This window comes from Diabrotica virgifera, chromosome 7 (genome assembly GCF_917563875.1).
Source record: "Diabrotica virgifera virgifera chromosome 7, PGI_DIABVI_V3a".
NCBI classification, from domain to species: Eukaryota; Metazoa; Arthropoda; class Insecta; order Coleoptera; family Chrysomelidae; genus Diabrotica; species Diabrotica virgifera.
Window position 1 is genome coordinate 225,604,715 of NC_065449.1, and position 23,680 is coordinate 225,628,394.

At 31.9% G+C, this 23,680-nt stretch overlaps 2 protein-coding genes across 3 annotated transcripts in view; one reads left to right on the plus strand and one right to left on the minus strand.

Annotated features, from left to right (window-relative positions):
• The window catches only part of LOC114348726 (uncharacterized), a 45,809-nt gene extending 35,804 nt beyond the window's left edge, over positions 1–10,005 (plus strand). Inside the window, exon 3 of the mRNA XM_028299233.2 lies at positions 8,814–10,005. Coding sequence (XP_028155034.2) covers positions 8,814–9,102 — 289 coding nt within the window. The 3' untranslated portion in view covers positions 9,103–10,005. The remainder of the gene's footprint in view (positions 1–8,813) is intronic.
• Positions 1–23,680, minus strand: part of LOC114348778 (uncharacterized) — an 882,222-nt gene that overhangs the window by 427,852 nt on the left and 430,690 nt on the right. The window lies entirely within an intron of this gene.

Genomic DNA, 23,680 nt, shown 5'->3' on the forward strand with positions numbered 1-23,680 from the left:
TCTAAATTTTTTTAGAAAAAGTTCAAATTTTTTAAAAATTTCTGAACAAAAAGTAGACCTGTTAGAAGTTTGCTAATTTTTTTACGTATCGAGAGGTACTTTACCAATCCAATACACTTTACAAAATTAAAATCGGATTATTTAAGCGGTTTCAGCACTGTTTTAAGGATATAAACAATTTTTTTGCTTATAAACAAATATAGTGAGGACGTTTGAGTTGGAATAAATTCATTTTCTCGAGAATGGGCAACTCTGGAGATAAATTCCTAAACAGGTCGATTTTTATATTTAAATTATAATTTTTGGGATATCTATCATACTACTAACGTAATCCATCTGGGTGTGATGACGTAATCGATGATTTTTTTAAATGAAAATGTGGGTCGTGTGCTAGCTTATTTGAAAGATTATTCAATTCTCTATTTATTACATAATTATTTATACAGGGTGCCCAAATTTTTTTTAATTAATTGAGACAAACAGAAGAAAGAATTTACTTTAGTTAATTCGAGATACATTTAACTGTTGTCCTAAAACAGAAAAAATGTTTATTTGATAAATAACAGAAAAATGAATTTATTCGTATTTATTACCTCAAACGTCCTCATTGTATTTGTTTATAAGCCAAAAAATTGTGTATAAATTTAAAACATTGCTGAGGCCGATTAAATAAACCAACTTAAGTTCTGTAAACTGTATTAGATAGGTAGGGCGTGTCTTTATATGTAAAAAAATTAGCAAACTTCTAAATAATGGTCTACTTTTTGTTCAGAAAGTATATAAACAATTTTAACTTCTTTAAAAAAATTTAGATTGCAAAATTTTTATGCAAAATCTATTAAGTGTATTTTATAGTCTTATATCATAAAAAATTCAATTATCTTTATTTTATTTCCCTACGATTTTGTTCCAAAATGAATCGTTTTAAAAACGATTGAAAAGTTGAAAAAAATCGATGTTTTTGGAAATTTTTAAATATTTAAATGTTTTTATTAATGTTCCGGACATATTTGAGAAGGAGCATAAGCCAATTATAATTACCGAAGTTGTCACCTAATTTTATCTGCAAAAATCAAAATGCCACCTCTCACATCCACTTCAAAACAGATCCGCCCTGGTCTATACAGCGATAATTCCATAGTAAAAAAATCGAAAATTGCACCGTCATTGTTTCTTTAATAGGTCAGTTTGGCATTTCATATATTTGCAAATATTTTTCTATAAAAATGTCTCGTTTTGGCACTGAATCTGTAGAGTCAATTAACACGTTGACGGACAGTGCGTCAAATGTATAAGCAGGTTTTTGACACTATATTTATTTTGCAAATGGAATACGGAAATTCTGAATCTCATTGCAGTCATAAATGAACAATACAAACCTTTCTAGAAAACAAATTATCATAACATAGCAACGGCAATTATTGTTATCTGGTCTCTCGCATTAGATGGTAGGAAAGATATTGATTGTGGGAATTTTTCATTTAATGTTCCAAATACTTTTAATAATTTTCGATTCCAATGAATTCTGCCGTATGTATGTTTCAGTTAATCAGTTATCCAGAGAGGCTGAAATTGTACATCGAAGAGTGCATTTCGGAATGCGCCGCATGAGATCTTTGATTTTCATATCGATAGCGTGTAAAACTGTAAAATTTATTGAGGGGATGGATAAATTTCTTCCTAGTAGGAAAAGGCAAGGTCGCTGCTCTGATTTCTGATTGAAAATGGTGTTCAAAATATCTCCAACAAATACATGTACCATTTTTCAAATCGCTACTACTCCGAGATCCATCTGAGGGGGTAAATTTCCATTCCCCATGGAGAGTGGAGAGTGGCTTGCAAGCCTGTTTTTTAGTTTCAAAATTTAATTCGTTTCATTTTTGACGAATTTACCAAATTTTACACCCGCGGTGTCACTATGCGCAAGGTTTGGCTGATTTTGTGTCCTTACTCCTAGCACTAATCCTTCTCTGTTTTAAATGTAGAACGGTAGGGGTAGTACAAACAAAATAAGGGCGGTACAATCCAGTACTAACGCAGTACAAACGAAATAGCCTATTTTTGACATTCAGATGGCAAAGAATGCATAGTAGAGGGGTAGCATGTCACTGGCCCCCCAGGCCAATCTAGACGGGTGGGGGCGGTACAAACAAAATAAGGGCGATACAATCCGATACTAACGTAGTACAAACGAACATACCCATTTCGGACCCCCATATCGAAAAAGGGGGGGGGTGGCATGTCACCAGCCCCTCCAGGCAGATTTAAAAGGGTGGAGGCAGTACAAACGAATGAAGGGTGATACAATCCAGTACTAACGCAGTACAAACGAAATAGCCTATTTTCGACATTCAGAAGGCAAACAGTGCAGAGTAGAGGGTAGCATGTCACTGGCCCCCCCAGGCCAATCTAGACGGGTGGGGGCAGTACAAACAAAATAAGGGCGATACAATCCGATACTAACGCAGTACAAACGAACATACCCATCCCGCACCCCCAGATCGAAAAAGGGGGGGATGGCATGTCACCAGCCCCTCCAGGCAGATTTAAAAGGGTTGGGACAGTACAAACGAATGAAGGGTGATACAATCCAGTACTAACGCAATACAAACGAATGAGCTTTTTTTTGACCCTCAAATCGAAAAAGGGGGGGATGGCATGTCACCAGCCCCTCCAGGCAGATTTAAAAGGGTGGGGGCAGTACAAACGAATGAAGGGTGATACAATCCAGTACTAACGCAATACAAACGAATGAGCTTTTTTTTGACCCTCAAATTGAAAAAGGGGGGGCTGGTGACATGGACCTTATTTCCAGAGCTCTATTAATAACCTATATGTTTCCTGCAGCCGATTTTGATGACATACATAGTTATAAACAAATGAAGATCAAATAACGGTAAATTTTTGTTTTTTCGCCTATTACTAAAAAGTGAAGCATTTTTAACAAATTTGAGAATAGGTAACTCATAAACCATATAAAAAACTTCAATATGGCGTTCCCTGCATATGTCTATTCTTATTTGTTGCTTCGAAAATTGCAAAATAGTCATAAATTTTGAGATTTTATAAATGTTCATAACTTATGTAAAAATTAAGTTAAAACCTTCTTGTTACACGGAATGCTAAGACTTCTGGTGCTAAAATTATTTTCTAAATTTCAAAGCAATTGCTCAAATAGTTTAAAAGTTATTTAATTTGTTTATCCCAAATTAATTTTTTTGTAACACTATAAGTCAGAAAATGGTGAGGTTACAGTAATACTTCGGACATTTTATGAAAAAAGAATTATACTATTAACTGAATTTAAAAAAAAATGACCAAAAAATATTTTTAAATATGTAGTGTAAAATTATTTTGCAAAAACATGTCGATTTTTTGCTTATAAACAATTGAACTAACTTTTTAACCGTTACCCGTAGAAAAATTATTTTGTCATATCTAGAAAGACTGAATTTTTATACACATTCAGAAAGAAAAACAATTGTCCTATGTCAATTAGGGACGAAGTTAGCCCCCTTCTTTTTTCAATTCACAGCAGTTTTGTTTAAAACACTTAAGAAATAAAATCAGCCGCATTTGAAAAAAAATCCTTAAAAGTTTTAATGTACCAAATATAAAAAAGATTTCCTTTCTAGGAAATCGTCCACAAAGCTTAAAAATGTGGCCCTTAAAATCGGCCGGCCTTGAAACTTGGGATAGCGATGAGAAGGGTGAACGAGCTGTTAACTCTATATCTGGTTCTCGATTATTTATTTCGACGTTTCTTTTTTTAATTTGTATATACTTTTTACGTACATTACGAATATGCATTATTTATTTTGTCTGCTTTTTGTACCCTACGTTTAGTCCTATATATACATACTTAAAACGTTAGAAGGAGTTTCGATGTTATCCATGAGATATTTCACATCATATCTAGTGTCAACGTCTTTCACCGCACCTTTTATTTCTAATGCAGTCGGAAAAATGAAAGAATACCCATGAACGAACATATAAAACACGCTGTATTTTCCTGTCACCGTGTCACAAAGAAAATTGCCCAGCGCAAGTACATGTAATAATAATTATTACATGTACTTGCGCTGCCCAATTTTTTGTATGACACGGTGACAGGAAGAAACAGCGTGTTTTATATGTTCGTTCATGGGTATTCTTTCATTTTTCCTACTGTAAATGAGTAGGAATATAATATGCTTTCAAATTTTGTTCTTTAAGTGAGCTGTTACTGACGAGGTTATTTGCGTCTAACCGAGAAGTAAGCAAAACTTTTACACGGTTTCTACCTATACTTTTAATTTCTCGAACATTCGTAAATTTTAATTTTTTAAAAATAAGGTGACCAATTGTCATTGAATGTAATTTTCCCAAATTAAGATCATCACCAATCCTTTCAATATAAACCCAAATATTATCAAGATTATACTTATCTGAAAGCAAATTAAATTGTTTAACCTTTAACTTCCCGCGCCTCAAGTTATAACATAACTACACGCGTGGCGTACTTTGTACGCCACAAGAAAATACACTTAAAAACAGCGGATTTGTTTAATTTTTTTTGAAAAAATACACTTAGTTTTTTGTTATAAACCTTATTCGGCATCAGTGAATACTTGGAGTTCCTTTTCAGTAAGCCAATTGGGATTTATAACTGGAATCATGGAATAACTGGATTCCATGATAAATAAAATTACTAGTAAAAAATTTTTTTATATGTGATTTTTTACAGGAGAAAAACTATTGTTTACAAAGAAAAATATATTTTTTGCCATAATGACTAAAAAACAATTAAAATATGTACTTATATTACGACTTATAGTAATATACTCCTGGGGTATATTGTCCACCACCGGAAACAACAAATAGTAAAATGTAAATTACGATCTTTCCAGAACGCCGATTATAACGAAACTAAAACCAAATTGTAAAGCACATTCCAGTGATAGGTTAGAAAAATAAGCAAGGTCAAAAATTTAATTTTTAAATATATTTCCAGTAGAATTCTTATATCTGTCGTACAAAGTACGCCAGCGCGTGTAGTTAAAGGTTAATGTTCGATCTTGCGTTTTGACCATCATCTTTCACATTCAATTCCATTTCACTAATAATATCACCATTATCCGCAGTTACTCGCGTCAAAAGAGACGTCCCTGACTCACTTTTATCCCCCATTTAGGGGAAAATCAGTTTTGTTGTTTGTTTGGGTTTATATGACTGCGGACACTAAATCCATTCGCCAAAAATCAGTTTTAAACCACTACATACGTAAATGTTTTTGGTTTATAAACACTAAATTAATTATTAATCACTACTGTATTCTACAAAAAATTCCAAAACTTTTATCTTTTACCGGAGCAGATCAAAACATCAACATCAACTTTGACAGTTATTTTGACAATGTTCTTTAATTTAAAGCTTTAAAAAATATATAAAAGTTTTACAATAAATATTTTTTCCGCAAATCTCCAGGAAATTTTGACATTCCTGTCAAAATCTCTTGAAGAAAAAGTCAGGACTTCCTTACTGTAAGGAAATGTCATTTCCTTACTGTAAGGAAATGATATTTCCGTACAGTTGTTAGTGTTCTACATAAATGATAGAAAAGTTTGACAATTCAACCTCAATACGTTTCCATAGTAACTCAAGTAATTTTATTAGGAATTTCAAAGCACCATTTATTTGGGAATAAAATTATCGCGTTTTTTTTTAAATCAATCAATACCTGTCGAATTTTAAACGATTTGCGGAAAAATAGTATGTTTACCTCGTAGGAAAAGCCACATTCCTGGACTCTGTGTTGCTAAGTCTCGGCTTGCGCCTCGACTTAGCAATCTTCACAGTCGTCCAGGAATGTTAAGCTTTTCCTACCCGGTAAACAATGTACTATTTCCGCAAATCGCCAGGAAATTTTGACATTCCTGTCAAAATTTCTTGAGTCAGGACTTCCTTACTGTAAGGAAATGTCATTTCCTTACTGTAAGGAAATGATATTTCCGTACAGTTGTTAGTGTTCTACATAAATGATAATTCAACCTCAATACGTTTCCATAGTAACCCAAGTAATTTTATTAGGAATTTCAAAGCACCATTTATTTGGGAATAAAATTATCGCGTTTTTTTTAAATCAATCAATATCTGTCGAATTTTAAACGATTTGCGGAAAAATAGTATGTTTACCTCGTAGGAAAAGCCACATTCCTGGACTCTGTGTTGCTAAGTCTCGGCTTGCGCCTCGACTTAGCAATCTTCACAGTCGTCCAGGAATGTTAAGCTTTTAGGTCTGGATCCCGCGTATGAAAAAAAAGTTGATTAATAGCAAGCTGAAAATTTGTTAATAGCTTAAGGGTGTCTAGTCGAATAAACTTTGATATATGGGAACACTGAAACAGGGGTAGTTTTAATTGTGGAACAGGTTAAAAATTTGGAACGGTCACAGCACGAAAACGGCACATTTATTTTGTCCGACAGAACAGACTTAAACTCTCCGAACAGAGATTAAACTCTCATGAAAAAATCAGACTGCTATTTATTACCTGTCATAATTCCTGTCATTTGACATATTCCACATGTTCCACTCATTAAAACGCCCATTTGGTGATAAATAGCAGTCTGATTTTTGCATGAGAGTTTAATCTCTGTTCGAAGAGTTTAAGTCTGTTCTGTCGGACAAAATAAATGTGCCGTTTTCGTGCTGTGACCGTTCCAAATTTTTAACCTGTTCCACAATTAAAACTACCCCTGTTCCAGTGTTCACACATATCAAAGTTTATTCGACTAGACACCCTTAAGCTATTAACAAATTTTCAGCTTGCTATTAATCAACTTTTTTTTCATACGCGGGATCCAGACCTATTTTCCTACCCGGTAAACAATGTACTATAATTGTAAAAACGGCCATTTTGGATTTATCGCAGGCTGTTTTGCAATAACTTTAACACAATTAACGAAATTCAACTTGCCATAGCTCAGATTGTAGCTTTTTTAATTTACTACAATTTTTTATTTAAAAGTTTTTCTCTAAAATGAATATCCTAAGCTGCAAAATTAAAAATCTTTAAAAATTGCAAATTTAACAAATGAAAAACGTCATTAATAAAAAACCGCACAAAATTTTGTGTTACATTTTAGTAGAAGTTATTACTGTCATCGTCCTTTACAACACCTGGTAGGTTTCAAAAATTCCTGAATTATATCACGTTTTTTCACCCACAGCCTGGGGTATTTTTTTATGTATTAGCAAAATTTAGGTATTTATGTATTAAGAAAACCCAAAAAACGGGCATGAGGGGCCCTCATCCTCGAGCGGCGAGTCACCGAACTGGACATAGCCCAGAGCGGGGACTCGGCGCACGAGCAAGCAAAACAGATCGAAGATAAGTCACTAGAAATAGTTGGAATAGAGCGCCTCACGCTATCCTGCATTGATCGGGGTAGGATTTCATATGGGAGTCCGTGTACCCAAGACTCCCATATGATAAGCACTTTGATGATCGATAGCCCCTATAGCGCATCAGAGTGCTATCGGGGGGCAAGTGGATGGTCTGGAGCATTGAAGCGGGGTGGAGTGATTCCTACTTACGGGAGTTAATCCTTCTCGCCCCAATGAATTGTATCACCCGAATGTCATTCTCTAGGGGTGAGCAAGTCTCTCAGGTTGGGTTAAATCACTATGCATTTATGTATTAGGTTCTAGAAGTTTGACCGGCTTACAATGATTAGATTTTAAAACAATGGAGTTAAACGTGAATAACGAATTTTTGTAATTTGGGAAAAGTGGTCTGTTCCTGATACGAGAAAATGTTTAAATATGGAATTATAGCTTATTTAATTACCAGGAATCTGGTTTGCAAAATTTTTTTCTGCGGCAAAAGTTGAGTGAGCTATTAACAATTAAAACTTGTAATACCATGCAAAAAGCACCTTTACCAACCCTTTCAAAATAACATCTTTTTGCGACTGTGGAATTAAAAAAAAATTAATATTAATAGGCTTATATATCTTGTAAAAACCCACAAGATTCTTTTTTACCAAACTTTATAAAAAATAAAAAGTTACGGTTAAAAAATCGATATATTTTTTTGAAAAAGAAAAGGAGAAATCCAATTGGAAGCATAATAATGTAAGTTAGCGGTATTTGTAGTCATTGGCTTATATAGCCTTCTTTTTTTATGTATTATTAATAGATTCTAGAAGTTTGACTGGCCTAAAATGATTAGTTTTTAAAAAGCTGGAGTTAAAAGCGAATAACGAATTTTAGTTTTTTGGTAAAAATTGCTATTTTCTTCAGAATAGAAGGATTAGCATCAGAGATACGAAAAAATGTTTAAACATGAAATTGTAGGTTAGGTATTTAATTCCCAAGAACTTGGTATGAAAAAACTTTTCCTAAGGCAAAAATTGAGTGAATCGTAAATGAGTACCTATATCGAAAAACATTTTTTTTTTTTCGATATAAAACTAACATTTTCGATAGCGAATAAATCGAAAACTATTAATTTTATCAAAAAAAAAATGTATAAATTATTTTTTGCTTAGAATTAATGTTTTTATAAACTTTTGCGGTCAAAATATAATAAAAAATTTCCACCCCCGAGATGGGGTGGCAACCACCCCCATGGTAAATGAGCCTTTCGGCATCATATAGATTTTGATCCTTGGACTATCCACCACTTATTCTCAAATTTTCAAGCAAATCGATCCATTCTGTAAAAATTGCGAGGTGAAAAGCTTCGGTTCCTGGTCTAGATATGTTTTTACGGAACACTAAATAACATTTATAATCAGAAAATTGTATTTAATAAAATAATTCCTTTTAGCTTTAAATGGGATCACGAATACGGATGCCGCCGTAAAAATACTGACTTAGTCATTTACAACATAGGGTCGCTTACAAGCTTCCACAACTACTTTGTCTACTTTGAAGAACTTCGCACTATCCACGTCTGTGATGACAACTGTATTTTTGTCGACCCCACTACCAAACAAGTTAAATCATCCCAGGAATGTAGTACAAAAAAGTGCGCCCAAAACAAATTTGACATTTTATTTCAGGAACTTAAGGAACCCACATCGACTTCAAGCTTGAATTTAGATTGTTTCGATTAACCTTCGGAGTACGAAGACTGGGTCAAGCGTGACCCGAAATTCAGGTATTTCTTAATATTTTATGAAATAATTTTTTTACAAATCCGATTGATCGTAAGTTCTCCTTATTTGTTTCAATCTATTTTTTCGTATATAATTCGTGAACATGCAAATTGCAGTTTTTCCTCTACGTAACATCTATGATGCCGGGTCAGTCCTGACCCGGTCTTCGGATTTCGAAGAATATTTTCAATGTGTTTGTAGGTACACGTAAATCGCAGCCGTCTCTGTTTACGGGTAGACGTACAGTGGAACCCCGATAAGTCGGCCTCCGATAACCGGAAGTCCGGCTAACCCGAACCGATTTTCATCAGACAAAACAAAAATTTTTTCACTTTGAATAAGTTTTTTACCAAGAAATAAACAATACTGTATACAATTGTACGTAATTTAGATGTATTGTGCATATTTTATGTACTTCATGTTTTTGCAATTATAATGGAGTTTATCTGTAAGTATACCGTGTTTTATTAATTTTTACTATATTCTCCGGTTAACTCGGATTTTCGATAACTCGGAGTCTCGATTAATCCGACTTATCGAGGTTCCACTGTATTCAAATATATGGCCGGAGCAAATTTACCTATGCCCGTTTTCTGTAAGGTATTAAAATCTGGCCGCCGGAGCGAACTAGTATATGCCCATGAGTAAACATCTTAAAAAATTTAAATACAATAATTTAGGATTTTCTTTGTTTTTTGTTGAATTAAAGATACTGTTTAATAATACCGACTATTTAAAACATCCTTATAAATAAAATGAGAATGGGTCACGCTTGACCCATCTTCGTAATCTAAGTAAGTCAAATAATCTCCGTACTCCGAAGGTTAATATAATAACATAATAAAACATGAAATAAGAGAACTATTTTTTTAATTTCCCATACCAACTACACTACTCTAAGAAATTAACGCACCACCTTAAAAATGGGTCATTTTTGATGTCTCGAATTTACTAAACTACCACAGGTTTAGGAAGATTTAAATGATTACTTACTACACTTGTCCGATTTAAGTGATTTTTTTAATATGTTATAGTCTTATTATTTAGCAATGTCGCTGTAATAATATTGTTGCTAAACAGGTAAATTGTTATTGTATACCGGGTGCACCAATCAAATTGTGTTTTTCTCTCAAAGTTCACCACACCCTGTGGAATATTCTAGCATTTATAAAATACTGAAATTAACACCCAACTATATAAATATATAGTAGACCAGTAAGGATCTGCGAAAAAAACGTCTATTTTTGGATGTGAGAGATGGCATTCGGATTTTTGCAGATAAGGTTAGGTGACACCTTCAGTAATAATAATTGACTTATGCTCCTTCTCAAATATGCCCGGAACATTAATAAAAAAATTAAAATATTTAAAAATTTCGAAAAACATCGATTTTTTCTGTTTTCTTTGCTTATAACTTTAAAACGGTTCGTTTTGGAACAAATTCGTAGAGAAATAAAATAGAGATAATTGAATTTTGTATGATATACGACTGGTAAAAAATGTCTTAAGGTATTACCTTTTCTGCAATATAGCAATAAATACAAAATAAGGGGGCAAAATAAGTCTGTTGCTATTCAATATTTTTTAACCACTTTGGTGGCACTTAGAACCTTAGTAATTCACTTAGGAAATTATTTGTAACAAACTTAAACCGTGTACCAAATTTCATTAAAATCGACTTAATAAATTTTGCCTAATTAATTTGCAATCTAAATGTTTTTAAAAAAGTTCAAATTTTTTAAAATCTTTCTGAACAAAAAGTAGACCATTTAGAAGTTGGCTAATTTTTTTACATATTATGAAGAGGTGCTCTACCTATCTAATACACTTTACAGAATTAAAATCGGATTATTTAAGGGGCCCCAGCAATGTTTTAAAGTTATAAACAATTTTTTGGCTTATAAAAAAATCGCTTTGTTTAATAATAAAAAATTAATTTTTAGCAATGCAAATAATTAAAACCGGTATAATTTGACTTAAACTTTCAAATGTTGTCAGAGAATTGCTATTTTATTTTTTAATCAAACGTTATTCGCGTTCCACCTCGTTTATCTCAAAAACTATGCATCCTACGAAAAAACTTGTAAAAACATTTTTTGCTTAGCATTACCCAAGAAATACAAAAAAATGTTTTATTTTGCAAAAAATCGATTTTATGTAATTCCTCAAGTTCTTTGTTTATAACAATCTTATCGACATCCGGATCAACTGTTACCCAAAAAATTCGTGTTCTACGGGTCAAAATACATAAAAAAAACTTGGGTAAGTCCATCTAAATAAAGGAGCCCGTAGCACCCCCTCCTGGCCTCAGCACTAATTTGTTTATAAGCCAAAAAATTGTTTATAACTTTAAAAACATTGCTGAAGCTGCTTAAATAATCCAATTTCAATTCTGTAAAGTGCATTAGATAGGTGGAATACTTCTTTATATGTAAAAAATTGACAAATCTTTGTATGTTCTAGTTTTTGTTGTGCAAGATTTTAAAAAAATTTAATTTTTTAAAAAATGTTTATATTGCAAAATTATTATGCAAAATCTAGTAAGTCAATTTTAATGAACTTTGGTGTACAGTTTTAGTACATTACAAACATTTTCTAAGCGAATTAGGAAGGTTCCAAGTGTAACCTAAGTGATGGAAAATCATTGAATAAAGACAGGCTTGTTTTGCCCCCTTATGTTATATTGATTGCTATTTTGAAGCAAGGGTGATAAATTAAGACATTCTTAACCAATCGCATCTGATAGAAAATTAAATTATCTTTGTTTTATTCCTATACGACTTTGTTCTAAAATGAATAGTTTTTAAGTTATAAGCAAAAAACTAGAAAAAAAAAAACGAAATTTTTTGAAATTTTTAAATATTTCATTTTTTTTATTAATGTTCCGGGCATATTTGAGGAGCATAAATCAATTATTATTAACGATGTTATCACCTAACTTTATCCGCAAAAATCTGAATGCCACCTCTCACATCCACCTAAAAACAGATCCTTAGTGGTCTATAGCCTCAGATTTTATTAACGGTGTGTTCTGTGATTCAATCGTTAATTCTGGATAATAAATAAAAAAATATTAAAAAAAATTTTTTTAAGAAACACTTTTCTTTAGTTATGAATTACTAAAATTTAGAATATTATATAAAAATTAACTAAAAAGCAAAAAATTTAAAATCACACTCGAAACATTATTCGAAAAAAAAACGTTCGTTTTTTCATTCTTTTAATATCCTTATAACATCCTTATATGGTGGAAAGATTTGTGTACATCGCAGCCACTTATGCAAATTGCCTCCCGAATTTTAAATGGATCTCCATCTTCCTTCTCTTCAGAAAGAAACTGGTCTTTACACTGCCTCATACATACAAGCAAAATAAATATAATTATCACAGAATAAAATTCAGAAGTTGTTGCAATTCATGTACATTTGGTTATAAACGAAAAACAGATATTCATTTATGATGCAAGACCGGATCTACTTTTAGAAGAGACTGACAAAAATCATGTTGTTTTATCCGTCCAGGATGATGAGGCGGAGATCGAGTCTGAATCAGATGCTGGGTCTGAAGATTCAGACTCAGATGAAAATATACCACTGAGCGCTTTGGTTCAATAATGTGCTTTCTACGTTTGAAGTTTCGGCTTTCATACTTTGAATTATTAGATAATAATTATAATCTTTGACCCCATATACATGTTTGTACTTATATCTTAGATATCAGTATTACAAAATATATTTAAACGAGTTTAAAATTGATACTTTTTACGTTTCAAGTCTCTATGAAAAAATATTTAAATTTTCCCATTTTTTCCAATTTTTCCAATGGTCGGGAAAAAACGGAAAAAAACCTGTTTTTCCCATTTTTTTCCGTTTTTTTTTCGATATGTTAAATCTCTATTAGTGATGCCACATAAAGTCAACAGAGAATTCGTGAGATTATGAAAAATGAATGATGAGATTGATGAATGGGGATTGTTAAATGATAAATAATTATGCAATACGTAATATAATTACAATATATAATTTTAAATACGATATATTATCAGATAATTTTAATTACGTCTTCTGTTTTCTGATGTGAAAGAACATTAATATCATAGTCGAAATTTTATTGTCAATATATTCAAGTTGAATTAGAACACGTATCAAAGATAATTGAAGAACTGCCTATGTAAAAAGAGGAAAGATGCTATTGAATTGAAACTTCGTAATTGGGTATTCACCTAATTTTTTCCCATTAATCAGATTGTCAGATTTTTATATAAAGTTTTGAGATAAATGGGTTTAAAGATTTTTTTCTCCAATCGTGTTAAAAATGCAATTTTTAGCAATCTATAGGAGCGTTAAAAATGCTACTTTAAAGCACTAGTGCTTTAAAATTTTTAAGGCACTGCAGTTAAAATTGAATTGCCAAATTTTGAAACGTCAAAATATTTATATTACCAGAGAACAGCAGTTCTCGCCAGTGGCGCACACCTACACCCCCTACACGTGACACTATATACAGGGTGAGGCAGATAACTGGCCTATTAGAAATATCTCGAGAACTAAAAACAACAGAATCATGAAAATTGGAATACAGGGGTTTTGAAGGATGATCTATTAAATGAAAATATTTTAATCTCTTTGCAACTTTCGGTTATACCGGAAGTTGCTTATAACTTCGTTTTTTTAAACGGGACACCCTGTATATTTTTACATTTTTGGATTCTCTTCGATGTCTTCTTTCTTAGAATATGAGGATTTGTAATGTTATACAGGGTATTTTAAAAGATAATTACGTTTGTTTATTAATTTCGTAGCAATATTCACACCCTGTAGAATTGTAGTAGTTTGACAACTAAAACTCTACTTACGTTCAAATGATTTTTAATATAGTCTACTATTGTTAAGAATCATTAGTATAGCTAAATTTTTAATTTGAGTATACAGGGTTGGTCGAAACTCGGAATGAGTATTTTCTGAGTTTTCTTAAATGGAACACCCTGTATTTTAGTATTGTAATGAAATGATATTTTATGGTACTTTTTTATTTCTTAAGCATTCCCTATACCTAACTGCTTTAATTTGTGCTTAATTGTTAGTCGCACCAACAATCTTAACTACGTAGCTATTTTGATAGCTAAACCATTATTGATAATTTTAAGGATCGGTCTGGATTAATATGTATTTATTTCTGAAAAATTGTTTGTGATTGAATATTTTCATGGCCAACCTAATAAAATTTTACGTATTTTTTGTTGCAATTAATGTTTAGCTTGAATCACCAATAACTCACAAATTAAAGCAGTTAGGTATAGGGAATACTTATAAAATAAAAAAGTACTATGAAATATCATTTCATTACAATACTAAAATACAGGGTGTTCTATTTAAGAAAACTCAGAAAATATTCATTCCGAGTTTCGACCAACCCTTTATACTAATATTTCAAAATTAGCTATACTAATGATTCTTATCGATAATAGACTATATTAAAAATCACTTGAACGTAAGCAGAGTTTTTAATGTCAAACTATTACAATTCTACAGGGTGTGAATGTTGCTACGAAATTAATAAAAAAAATGTAACTCTTTTAAAATACCCTGTATAATATTACAAAATCTCATATTTTAAGAAAGAAGATATTGAGAAGAATCCAAAAATGTAAAAATATACAGGATGTCCCATTTAAAAAAACCAAGTTATAAGCAACTTCCGGTATAACCGGAAGTTGCAAAGAGATGAAAATATTTTCATTTAATAGATCATCCCTCAGAACTCCTTTATTCCAATTTTCATGATTCTGTTGCCTTTATTTCTCGAGATATTTCTAATAGGCCAGTTATCTGCCTCACCCTATATACACGAAATTTTCGATTTTCTAAATCTGACTGAATTGAAAATTGGGCCAACTCTCATCTTAAAGTTCAGGAAAAGACTCACCCATTCATATATCAAACATCCATTTTGGTCCAAAGGTGTGGATTTTACGGCCCTTCTTATTTAGGGTCTGTTTTTCGTTCTCGTCCCCAAAACTCCCAAAAACTTCGAAAATTTAACTCCGGTCTCTGCGGCTTTTAATAGTACTGATCATTACCTTTCCAACGCATGCCTAATTTTAAAAATCGGTTATACCGTTCAAAAGTTACCGAGCTCAGAAATATGACTCAATCTTTATTTAAAAAAGGGAAAATGTTTGTGGATATAATATATGTATGTATGTATGTGTGTTTAAAAGTTACACCCATCTGAATTATTTTTTCTGTGTTTTAAGAGGGGTGAGGGCCGATTTAGAACCGGTGTAGTTTGTGAGTTTTGACTACCCATAAGTCAGCTATAGGACTTGGTAGGTACAAAACGGCATATTTTTTGGCGATGTATATCTTTGGTTCAAGAAGAGACAGGAAAACAGTAAATACACTAAATCAATAACGTTGGGTCAAGCTTTCAAATGGTGTCTAAGCTGTCAGGATCAGACATACACACGGCCCAGTATAGCCGAAAAACTGAAAAACTAAACTTTGAAAATTTCGGTTTTTCGACAATTACTTAAAATTTCAACCTACGAATTACGCCAATAACTGAGCGTTTGTAGAGGAACTCTAGACGAATCTAACGGGTATACCTTATATCAGGGAAAATTCCAATTTTTAAGGTATAGGCTTCATAAGTATGATCAAATCTATTTCTTATGGAAAAAACGGTTTTTCAAGCTCAATAATTCCTGTAATAGCTTCAGTTATCATACTTGACCTTAGATGCATAAGATAATACTTGTAAATACGTTTCAAACTCATGTTTAGTGAACAAAATCGGTTAAGCCGTTTAGAAGTTATTAAGCTACAAAAGTATAATCCAATTATTCCCTAAATGGTTTATGTAGTTGTAGTGGTTACGACGCTAATTTGGTCCGGCAACGGGCAATCCAATGTATTTATTATTAATATCCAATATTATTTTCAATGTATTTCGAATATAAAAAAAATCTAGTGTACATTCGATGGACACTAGATCATTTGGGAGATAATGTGAAAAAGGCGACCATTTATAAAGCTTAACGTGTAATAGAGAAACATTGCATTCAGCTTTATACATTTAATTTATAAATAACTTTCAAAAACGCCTGATACAAGAATAAAAAAACCGCTAAGCGCCGTAAAACTGAGTGGCGCATACAATAGGGGAAAGGCGGGCAAAACGGGGTAGCTGCCTAAAACGGGGTACCCCCTGTTTTTTCAATATCACTCGCTCCATCTATACGACGTTAATGAAATTATATTATGGACGCCTGTTTACGCCTTCTGTCATAAGTAAGAAATCGCAATTGAATAAAACTAAAAAAGTAGAGTCAGATTCAGAAGACGAAGATAGTGACACTGACTGGTTCTGCGGAAACTTTTATTCAAGTTCCACAGAAGGATGGATAAGCTGATCCAGTTGCCTTAAATGGGCTAAAAATTCATGTGCAGGTGTAGAAGATGAGGATGATGAAATAGTACTTGTATGCAAATTTTGTCAATAGGCTTTTCTTGGTTTCAATTTGGTACATCATTTTAACCTATACGACGGGCATAATGAGGCAATTTACATCAGTTCCTGTTTTTTCATGTAATAAAAAAACTTTTACTTTTTTTAAATTTAAATTATATTAATAAATAGTTACTACTATAACAATGATATTTGTCTTATTTTAAGACCTTAAAAGTTCAGATTTTTTTTTAAATCCCAATTTAAACCTTAAGTACCCCATTTTGCCCGCATTTCCCCTATTCCAGCTACAAAAGATCTGATATGAATATTACGTGGCGCGAAAATGTATTTTCATTTTGATGAAAAACAAAATTCTAGTTTTATTTTAACCTTCGGATGACCAAGCGGGGGAAATTGTGACCCCAGCGTATGTTTTTCTTTCATAAATTGAAAAGTATTTTTAATTTTTAACTCATTATTTTTTTATTTGACTTTAATATCATTCTAGATATCCTCATATTTTGAAATAAAAAAAATTCCCTATATTTTACGAATAAAAAATATATTCTGAAGTTGAAGTTTAGTAAAATAGCGTCTATTATGTGTAATTACAAGTAGTTTTACGCTAATAACGTCGACTTTGCAAAGTAACAAGACACTTACTCAACATACACACTACACATGACACTAATACTCATTTTGTGACTGGCTAAATGACATAAAGTCCATGCCAAAAAAAAATTAAAACTTAAAAAAAAACTTTATTTTTTTGTTATTTGTCATTTTTGACATTTTTGACCTGGGGTCATTTTTCTCCCCCTTGGTCATCCGTGTAACAAAAAAAGGTTGGTCATCGGAAGGTTAAAAGATTTTTTCATAATATTTGCTAAATTTGAAGTAAACGCGCCACAAAAGAGTTTCAAAATTCAAACTGTATCAAAGTTACTCTTTTGTGGCGCGCTTTACTTCAAATTGGGCAAATATTATGAAAAAATCTTTTAAAAGAAAACTAGAATTTTGTTTTGCATCAAAATGAAAATACATTTTCGCGCCACGTAATATTCATATCAGATCTTTTGTAGCTGGAATATTGTATGCGTCACTCAGTTTTACGGCGTTTAGCGGTTTTTTATTCTTGTTTCATTTATTAACATTAATATTAATAGTACAACTTGCACAATTTGAAAAAGGTGGTTTAAGGCTATGGGTACATAATTCGCAAATATTTTACGTGTATCCCTACTTTTTCTGTCTTTACACGGCAAATTACGCGTAGTAAAATTCACACTGGTATGGATATGTAAACATTACTAGAATGTCATTCTACTTGAAAATGTCATTATTAATTTCAAGAGATGGGTTATGAATGTTCTTGGATAACTGTTATTTTTATAATTGGAAATTATTAATTCAGTTAATAAATGTGATAATTTTTTCACTAACTATGTATTCAGTGATTGTAATAATTTATTTGTACAACAAGGACTAATACTCAATCGAGAAAAGAGAAAAAGTGTTAAAGTGATTTTTTAATAATATATTGTTATGGAACGCTTACAATTTTGAACATCTTTAACAACAAAATACTTGGATCACAGAATATATTATCCTGATGTATTCTCTGCTTGGATCTTCCACAAATAATACACAATAAATAACTTTTTATTAAGTTCACGTCTTAAATCAATTATTTATCAAATACACTATATTTCAATAATATTTAATCAATAACTCAACATATTCCCGATGCAATGTCAAATATTTAAAATTGTCACTGATTGTCAGTGTCGGACTGACAATATATGCTGACAATATTATATTCGGCTGAGTGCGTTGTAAGACAAAGATAGATTTGGAAAATATTACCACGGCATTGTGTTTATTTTTTTCGAATCCTGAAAAAACCAATAAATATTTTTGAAAAATTTAAACGCATAATGAAAGACTAAATTATTACCTATGGCCGAAAGTCCCTTTTGAAATTAAAAATCACACTAAATTTTCTCTTAGTTTTTCACCCCTGTAACTTATTAAAATAAACATTATAGAAGTTTTCAGGGACTTTCGGCCCTCGCTAATAACGTGATCTTTCATTCTGCGTTTAAAATTTTCAAAAATACTTATTAGTTTTCTCAGGATTCGAAAAAAATGAATCCCCATTTGAATTGCATTGCAGCCGAAAATACGTACCGATCCTCTTAAAAGGTTTTTTAAAATTTAATTTTAACTGTATTATTGCAATTTTAACACGTTTGTAGAAAAAAACTATTAAAATTTGTTGGAATATACAACAGTAAAAGTAAGATGTTATTCTATAGTTGTTATGATTTACGTATTGACAGTATAGGCAGTTTTGATGTAATGTCAAGGAAAATATAAAAATGGAATGTCAGTCAAGTTCAAGTAAAAGCTTTTGTAGATATTTTCCTGTAATTGAGAATGAATAAATTATAATTGTTGATATGTAAGACGTTTGTAGAAAAAGTATTTTATGATATATGTATTAAAAAGTACATTTTTAAGGCACTCATGTGAATTGCAGAATTCAATTCGTTCATTCTGCAAACTTTCACATGCGCACGCATAAAATTGTCCTTTTAACACTTATATCATAAATTACTATAAATTTGTTTTAGGTGCTATAAAATATAGTACTGATATGTTCCATATTTGATATATTTATATTTTAAAAGTTATTCGATTAAATAATGCCGCTTAATTCGTTAATGATTTTTTAAGATATGCATGCGTTAAGATCAAAATACCGGATTAAAAGACTATTTGGCGCTTGATCTCATGTTTCAAAATAAAAAAATCGTGTTATAATAATGTTTTATTAAATTTTTCGTTTTAACACCTACGCATAAACACTTATATCGTATATATAGAAAATACACCAAAAACAATCCACTAAGATAGGTTTTCAATATCGAAATCCAATGATCTATTAAAGCCGTCAATGTCATCTTGAATGCCTTCATTCCCTACTAGGGCAGTCAATGAGGGTATTTGGCTCCGAATTCCATCCTACTACATCGATTTACTTGATATTTTCACAGTAACTAGGGAGTAGCTCAAGAAACAAAGTCTACCCTATGCCGATGTGTGCTTTTATCTTGGGGTGGTTCCCACCCCTTCTAGGGGGTGAAAAATGTTTTGGTTAAAATAGCCACGACACAGGCTAGAGAACCCAATTTTAAGCAAAAACTGTTCTATAATTTTTTTTGAAAACTCAATACTTTTTTAGTTATTCGTGGTTGAAAATTGGCCATTTTCATTGAAACATAATACCTTTTCGAACGGTTTTTTGCGAATACCTTAAAAACTATGCATCTAACTAAAAAATTATTTAAAACATTTTTATAGGTCATAAAAAACAAAGAGACACTTGCCTTCATAAATCTTCTAGTTATAAAACAAAAAGAGATGTGGTAAATGAAACTAGTTTGTTTTTTGGTACATTCTGAAATTGGTGTATTCAACTTGAAATAACAGAGAAACGGTCGATTTTAGGTGTATAATGCTACCAATGCCTTTTGTAGTTATTGAAAAGGCCTTTAAAATGAGCTATAGTAAAGGTCCATTACATTAAAACTAAGCAAGATAAATATGCTGCAAAATAATTGATAACGTATTTTAAGAAAAAATGAAATGAAATAAAAAGTAATTCTAACTCCCATTCACCAAAATGTAAATGCATCGTTTTCCTTTTGCAATACCTTTTATTATATTGTTATTTCTATGTTTAAAAAGCTGGACCGGTTTAAAATGCCTGGTTTTTGAAAAAAATAAGATAAAATTATAGAGCGCATTTTTAAATTTTCTTAAAAATCTTTTTTTTTTTTTTCATGTAACTCGAAAATGATAAGAGATACGAAAAAAGTATATCAAACAAAAATGTAGGGTTTCTTCAGGTAAAAATTTCCTTATTATTATTCATTACTGTATATTTTATCATTTTCAAGATACATGGAAAAAAGGAAGATTTTTAAGAAAATTTAAAAATGCGCTCTATAATTTGATCTTATTTGTTTTAGAAACCATGCATTTTACACCCGTACAACTTTTTAAACATAAAAAGAACACTATAATAAAAGGTATTGTAAAAGGAAAACGATGCATTTACATTGTGGTGGATGGGGGTTAAAATTAATTCTCATTTTTTCTTAAAAAACATTAGTTATCAATTTTGTTTGCAGCATATCTCACTTAGTTTTACTGTAATGGACCTTTACTACAGCTCATTTTAAAGGTCTTTTCAATCACTGTAAAAGGTATTAGTAGCATTATACACCTAAAATCGACCGTTTCTCTGTTATTTCAAGTTGAATATACCAATTTGAGAATGTACCAAAAACAAACTATTTTCACCTACCACATCTCTTTTTGTATTATAGCTAGAAGATTTATGAAGGCAAGTGTCTCTTTGTTTTTTTTTATAACCTACAAAAATGTTTAATATTTTTTTTAGTAGATGCATAATTTTTAAGTTATTCGCAAAAAACCGTTCGAAAAGGTATTATGTTTCAATGAAAATGGCCAATTTTCAACCTTTTCCTGCTGTGCCTTCAACCCAAACATAGCAATAGCCTCGCCCAGTTTTTCCTGAATGTATATCGCAGTTACAAAGCCACAGCTGCCTTTTGTAAAATACAGTGTTCGTTGGAATGCGTGGTAGAGGTAGGCTTTTTTCCAAATCAAAAGTCAGTACCTCCAGATTTTCTTCATTTTTAGCTTTTTGCAGATCTGAAATCATGAAATTTCTAGCCGCTTTTACTTCATCTGGATGAGTATCTCATCTCTCAGTCTCTCAAATTGTTTTTTTCTCTTGCTCAGATGTAGAACTTTGGATTTATTACATGTATCCTTTTTAAATCGTTTTCTTTGGAAACTAAAATTATCATAAAATATGCGTTTATAGATATTATAGAAAGGAAAAGACACTATCCTAATGTTCTTCTTTATGCAAGTGTAACATTATGTCTAAGGTTACATCACTATTTAAAAAAAGTCGTCCACTTTGATTTTTACAATAATGAGACCTATATTTTGGAAATTTGCTGATGTGATCAATAATTCTTTGTTTTTGATCTTGAAGCATTTTTCTATGGGTAGCTCATTTTTTCCTTTATGATCTTTAATGACTTGTGTTGAACCAAATTTATAATGCACAATTTTCCCACTTCCCACGTTTCTAATCTCTTTCAATGTTTTCGTTAATAGCACACCGTTACTGTGCGAAATGTGTATTATGCACATTCCATATAGACCGCTGTCGCAGACACACTGACACACAGATTTTCTGTTAAACTATTAATTACCCAATACAGTGGAACCTCGATTATCCGTCAAGGGTATGACGGATAATCGAAAAGACGGTTAACAGAACATAACATAAATTAAAAATTGATAATACAACTCTCAAATTTTATTTGTATGTTTTGTTTGATAATATAAGAGGAATTTGTGTTCGTGTTAATATTGTCGAATTTGGTTTAAAATATTCTGAAATCTTTGTTTGTTTTACTGATGCTTCACATTTTACAAGAGCTGAATTTCTTAATCGGCGTAAGATCATGCAATCTACTTTATTGGATTCTTCTTGTCGAGAATACCACTCTTTGAATGGTTACATGTGCGATGCACCTCCTCTAGCTTCTTTAGGCAAATCTTTGTCAGTTGCAAAATCATCATCGACATCGCCACCGTCAAATTCCAAGTTTGTGTCAGCTTCTGAACCTGTTTCGTCAGCCTCTGTTTTGCCATTTCAACGATTTCATCATCTGTCAGCAATCGATAGCCGCTTGCGTCTTAATCACAAATTAACCATTGCTGAAGGTCATCTTTAGGCAACGAAAACAACAGTTGATTCAGCCATAACTTCATTTGTTACCGCATTGTACATTTCAGCGAATTTCGTCTGGCTTATCGCCATGCTAAAAAAAAATGAATTGATGAGTCAAATTTTTTCTTATGTACTCAGTTCAACTTATGTACGGACCCTCACGGTTAACAGAGGTGACGGTTAACAGAGAGACGGATAATCGAGGTTCCACTGTATGTGAATTTTTTTATTAATAAATATGTTGTTTCCACTTTATCTCTTAAAATTATCCAATCATTTTTTTGACAAAAATACGTTTATGTAATTTAAATTTAATTTTTATTCTTTCCCGAAAAGCTAGGGGGGCACGCCCCCTCCCCTGCCCGTGTGTTTGGGCGCCTATGGCTGCAACAACTTACAACAACGTACTTATCATTCCTAAGTATGTGCCCTTTCTCCTTGCTGTCTTTCTTCTTTGAATGATTTCTCACCATTTCGTTCGTAATATGATCGGTCCATGGTATTTTCAAAATTCTCCTAAAAAGCCACACCTCAAAAGCTTCCAGCTTTCTTATTAAGTCAGCATTAACAATCCAATAAACGAGAATGGAGTGAACATACCATTTTTATTATTATCCCGGTTTTTTATAGGGTTCTCTGCCTTCCGGTTACCAGTTTTCAGCTTCGTTCGTCCGTCGTTGCGTTCGCTAGGTTGAACATTTTGACATTACCTTCTGAATGCCACAGAGCTAGGATTGTTTCGGCCCTGCTCTCTTCTTTCCCTTGGCGTCAATTTTAAAATTTGTTTTGGCAGCCTGTCGTCGTCCATTCTTTCTACATGACCATACCAGATCAGTTGTCTCCTTTTAATTTCGTGGATGATGGTTGACTTGACATAACGTTTGACCATTCGATATCAGATTTGCAGATTGAATCTTTGGTTACTCAGAAATTTCCTTATCTTCATAAAGGCTTCTCTTGAATTTCTGAATTTCATTTTTTATCTGGATCCTTGTTATGGCTTAATATAATGGACCACATTAAAAATTTCGTAATTTTACTGGGAACAAATGGTTCGCATATACACCCCCACCCAGCTATGACAATTTATTATTAGTACTATCTATTATTAACAGTCAAATCAATTGTCCAAATTCTTTAAAATGATTCTGATGGCGTATTCATGTTCAGCAACCCAAAAACTCCTAGTGTAATCTACTTGCATCACTTTAGTGTCGGAAAGTCTCAAAATTTAAGAAG